Source organism: Copadichromis virginalis, linkage group LG22 (assembly GCF_057382275.1).
Source record: "Copadichromis virginalis isolate Kocher_CV1m ecotype Utaka linkage group LG22, C_Virginalis_male_GT1.1, whole genome shotgun sequence".
Taxonomy (NCBI): domain Eukaryota; kingdom Metazoa; phylum Chordata; class Actinopteri; order Cichliformes; family Cichlidae; genus Copadichromis; species Copadichromis virginalis.
In genome coordinates, this window is record NC_140638.1 from 26,115,219 (window position 1) to 26,120,607 (window position 5,389).

The 5,389-nt window shown below is 40.3% G+C and overlaps 1 protein-coding gene across 1 annotated transcript; it reads right to left on the reverse strand.

The window, feature by feature from the left end:
- Positions 1-685: 685 nt before the first annotated feature.
- LOC146683500 (ubiquitin carboxyl-terminal hydrolase 37-like) lies at positions 686-5,109 on the reverse strand. Its single transcript, XM_085446586.1, has 10 exons — positions 5,060-5,109; positions 4,834-4,965; positions 4,619-4,742; positions 4,382-4,533; positions 4,177-4,276; positions 3,960-4,036; positions 3,674-3,782; positions 1,618-1,675; positions 1,292-1,449; positions 686-1,205 (listed from the first exon to the last, which is right to left on the reverse strand). The coding sequence occupies exons 2-10, from the start codon at positions 4,935-4,937 to the stop codon at positions 1,200-1,202; spliced, it is 888 nt and encodes a 295-aa protein (XP_085302712.1). The 5' UTR covers positions 4,938-4,965; positions 5,060-5,109; the 3' UTR covers positions 686-1,199.
- Between the last annotated feature and the right edge of the window lie 280 nt (positions 5,110-5,389).

The following is a 5,389-nucleotide window of genomic DNA, read 5'->3' on the forward strand; positions in this document are numbered from 1 at the left end:
AAACTGTTTTAGACTTAGAGCTTTTTATTGTCATTGTGCAGTTTCTTGCACAGTGAAATTGGGTAAGTGGAGAGCATAGAGCCGCTGTATCTGTGCGCACCACCATCTTGCATTTTTTGCATGTTTGGCTGGTGTCACTTTTGGACTTTGCTACCTGTAGCTAAACATTTGCAGCTAAATCATTTATTTAAAAGCAGAAGCTGCAACTGATCGAGGGAATATTTGTCTGAAAACTTAAACTGAACTCCAAGGGTACCATTGCTCCAGCTCACCATCTTTACCTGAGTGAATCAGTTTGTTGAACAATCTAAATGATTCAGAAACTTCTGTGACATCAACTTAACTAAGGCTCATTACAAGATTCACAAAACACTGCTGAATACTTTTAATATTTTTTTATTAGTTATTTTTGTTTTTGTTGTTATTTTGATTTTAATAAAACAAAATAAAATAAAGAATTAAATCATTTCTTTGTTTTTTTTTTAATTTAATTTATTTTACAAATAAATTAATAATAATATTAATAATAATAACAACAAATTAGTGCTGTCAGTGTTAACGTCATTTTACCTAATGACGTTAACGCTGACAGCACTAATTTGTTGTTCCCAGAGAGCAAGCCAAACACTGGTCCAGAAAAGGACGATCTCTAGTAGATTTTGTTTTAACCTCCTAGGATCTGGTGTCCACATATGTAGACATAACATTTTGGGTTGTCTAGACCAAAATACAAAATTTTGCTCTTCAAAAACCTGATATCCACTTATGAGGGAGGACATGACACTGCCACTGTTCAATCGAAATTTAAAATGAATGTCCTCATATGTGGATCTCATTCTTTTGAGAAACAAAAAAAAGATAGTCTGAATCTGATGTCTTGGTTTTTACCTTCATCGGGTCCCAATCAACCTAAATGGCACAGAGGAATTAAAAATGCATGCCATGAAAGTTCAGGTCTTAGGAGGTTAAAAATGTCCCTGCTGATGAGACCAGTGAATGTGGGGCGACGGTGGCAAGAAAAAACTCCCTCCTGGAGGAAGAAATCTTGGGAGGACCAGGCTCTCTGGCAGGACCCTCCCTCCTGAGGGCAATACTTACCTATACTTGTCCTCCAGTGTGCGATGGTGGGCTGGGACGACTGCTTTTCCTTCTCAGCATGATGATGACCTTAACTTCCTTCCTTCCTTCCATTTCCTGTTTCAGAACTGAGAATGAAGACAAAACTGGTTAACAAGGTAACAGGACATTTAAAAATTCTCTCACTTCAGGATGAGATGCTGTGTCTTCTTACGTTTCTCTTGTAAAACAGGATGTAGGCCGACTGCTGCTGTTCCTCACAAACTGCAGATCCAGTTGTGTGGAGCACCTGTGCGTCATTATAGGTGAGCCAGCGATCTGATGTAGAGTGCTGACTCTCCTCAGGATGGACAGAACTACAGATGTAGTGTCCTGAAATCACATTAAGACAAATGAATCCAACTTCTGGAAGTCAACTGATTCAAGCAAACAGTGATTTTGACTTAGTGCTTCTTAGAACATCAAAAGCTTTTGTGTGTGAGTCCTTCACTGAAAAGTAGCAAGTTTCATTTTCTGTTTGTCACAAGTCTGTTGTTTTACCTGACTCTGTGCCTCCATAATGACTGATGATGCTGCAAAGACTATAACAGCCACCACCCTGAGAAGGAACAAATCCAAAGAGTGTTAGTTTCATAAAGTCTCACATCAGTGCCATAATTAAGCTGATTTGCTGAGGCTACGTCCACACTAATGCGTTTTCGTTTGAAAACGCATCGTTTTCTCTCCGCTTTGACCTCCCGTCCACACCGAGACGGCGTTTTCCTCAAGGAAAAACACAGCATCTTGAAAACGCTCTCGAAAACGCATACATTTCAAAACGGAGTTGTCCCATCGCAGTGTGGACACTCGAAAACGCAGACTTTCTAAAACGATGACGCATTTTGGTCATGTGATGCAGTCATGTGAGCAATTAAACAAAGATAAGCCGAGTGCATTAGACAGCAGTTGTTTTGATTGCTCTCAACTTTGACAGCCCTAAAAAAGATTAATATCAGTTTGTACATGCTCCGGATAGCTTTTCTTCAAATTCTGTAATAGAGATGGACCGATCCGATATTACGTATCGGTATCGGTCCGATACTGACCTAAATGACTGGATCGGATATCGGAGAAAAATAAAAAATGTAATCCGATCCATTAAATATCACGAAAGCACCTCACAAAACTTGCAACACGCCGTAACTCACCTCAGAACGTTAGCATGTCGGAGCAGTGTGCATCACGTGATAGAGCAGCTGTGGCATGCGGGACCTGTCGGTGGTCTGGATAGCATTTGGAGCTTCGCTAGCAACCTGGCATTTCATCTCCGACAAAGTTATCCCCGAGAGAAGTAAAGCAAGTGTGTAAGTCCATCTCTGATTGTTTGTAAAGCATTCCTGCGTTAAGCTTAACGAGCGACTGCCTCTCGCTCTCCGGCTGCTACTTCAATGGTGAAACTGCTTAAATGATCAGCTGATCGGCTTTTCTGTCGCGAGTCCGTCTTTGTTTTTGGCCCACTTTGCACCAGAAAGAGGAAACCAGCGGCTGAACAACAGCAGCACGTTTAAGCTTGATAAGCTGTTGTTAGAATTTATTTAATATTACTTTCTACACCAGGATCTTTTTCTACGTAGCTGACGCTGGTAACTGTGCAGGGGCGGATCTAGCAAAGTTTAGCCAGGGGGGCCGATAGGGCATTAACTGGGAAAAGGGGGCACAAAGACATACTTTTCTTTCTTATTCTCATTTAAAATGTCTAGCTTTTAATAAATAATTATCTGACACCCAAAGTTTTAATTTGATGTAAAATGAATAGAAGTCAATTACTGTATATAGTGACTATTAAGTCTAATATATATACCCTAGTAAGCTATAGTACTTTTTCCTTTGGGAAGGTACCATCTGTGCAGTCTGCAATTTTGTTGAAGAAAGATGTTGAATCTATTTAATATTTCTTGAAAAATAATTGATTTCTGTGCATTTTTTTTCACACTGCATCAAATTAAGGTTGATTACGTCGATTAAGCATCATGAGGTGGAGCGTGAGGGGTGGTTCCCTATTTTTTATTTATTTATTTTTGTTGTTGCTGGGAGTTGGAACCCTATTAGTTAGGTTGCTTAATATTTCTGCTAAGTACTCTTTAAAATACCAGAATAGGGAGGATGGTGTAGGTCTATGTTTATTAGATTGATCAGTATTGCTGAACTATGAAATATTTTTTTTGTATACAGGTATAACAGAATAGCTTTAGTGTAGTTGTTGTTTTAAACTTGAGTATGAACTTGCAGACTTGCAAAATGCAGCAAGATATTTAAAAAACCAGTTTTGTTGATTAAAAAACACTATATCGGATTCATATCGGTATCGGCAGATATCCAAATTTATGATATCGGTATCGGTATCGGACATAAAAAAGTGGTATCGTGCCATCTCTATTCTGTAATTCTCACTCACTTTTGCGCATGCGCAGGACTGGAACGTAAGCGTTTTCGGCCGTTTCAATGCAGACGCACAACTATTTGAAAATGACTGAAAACGCCAGTGTGGACACGGAGTTTTCAAATCTATCCGGGCTAGTGTGGACGTAGCCTGAGACGTTCTGCAGTCTGTTTTTACCTGATTGGATGGCACCACCAAGTCCCTCTGCAGCCTGACGGGGTCATCCACCTTCTTAATCTTGTAGGTTTGTGTAAAGCCAAACCTCTTCAGATGCAAGATCAGAACTCTGGCAGAAAAGAAAACAAACACAAACAAGGTAGAAAATAAGAAGAATGAGTGTCAAACACAAACAGAAGATGGGAGAAAACGACTGCTCAAGTATTGTCTCGAAGAACTCTGATATTTGATGCGCCACAGTTTGGAAACCTGGTCAGTCGATCAATTCTGATGTGACCTTACTCACCTTGGCAGTGTATCAAAAGACGACTTCAGTTCTGAGGCCGTCCCTCCACAATCACAGCGAAATTCTATTTCTTGTTCCTGAGCAACAGCACAGAGAAAACAGGCTTTATGGTAGAAAGAAATCTCAACATATGCACACACACATGCACACAAACACTAACAAAAAAGGTGTGTTAAGATCGCTGATACGACAACTCTATTGGAATTTGTGATCTTACCTTCAAGTATGTCTCTAACATGTTTATAATAGACCCCTCTGGAACAAGGTCTAGAGACAAGCTGGTGAATTCCTCTTGCTGTGATGATTGGTGACCGCAGCTACACATTTCAGGAGTAACGTAGTTAAAGTAAAGATCAGGTACGTGGAAAAGAGGTATATGAAAATATTGCAACCAGCTCTGCGTTTCTGAAAGACAGGCTTACCTCTTGCATGTCCTCATGTTTTCCATTTTAAAAATGTGATGGTCTTCTACTGGGCAGCTATAACTTTGGCCCAGGAGAGCTGCGTTCCTCTCCAGGTGAGGTGTGAGCCTTTTGACCTCATCGAGGAATAATGTTAGGAATTCATGAGCGTCCTGAAAGAAAAGCAGAGAGATTTAAAACAGTACATCAAAATCAGAAGGTAAAGCAAAAAACGAAATGTCCAAATAGCTGACGCACTTTCTGTGCACTGCCGGTGTATTCAGGAGCTTGACTGCTGAATGCCTTCTTAAAAGCTCTTAGGTGGTGATCTTTAAGGCCATAATCTGTTGACTCGTGACAGTCCCTGACATCAATAAGCCTTCTGTAGAAAGGAAGGGTAAACAGACATTTCTGCTGTTAGATCTCTTTGTTCTTCAGGTTTTTGAAGAAAGTAGAAGGTTGACGTAGCGCACCTTAAGAGCTGAGCTTCTGGATCTGTGCTCCACAAAACCCCCTGACGCCTGATGTCTCTTATGAACTCCTCAATGTTGAGGAGGCTCTGCAGGCAGGAGTTCATGTAGCAGGTGTTTCCGATGTTTGGAAACCTGACACACACGCGCAACGTTTACAGTATCAGTGTAAAATAATTCATTTTCTCCACTTTGACAAAGTGAGTCTTTGTGCACCACGTGTACTCACCCGAAGCAGTCTATAGTCCCAGTTTGACTTTCTATTTTTTTCCCACCGCATGCTACACTGCTCCAAAAAGGTAAAAACACAAACACAAAATTAGGAAAGATGTCAAGATTCTGAGCAGTGTATGCGCATGTATGCATGAGCTTTGAAGTTGAAACATTTTGGAGGACGTCCAAAAGTAGTAAAAAAGATGTAAATACACAAGGTGGAAGAAAAATGCCAATAAAAGGGAAATAAAACAGCTCCAACTAAACCACTGCTATAAATATCTCCAGCAGCATTAAAGAGCGGCGCATTTCTTTACCTCTGATGAGACGTAGAAGGAATTTCCTT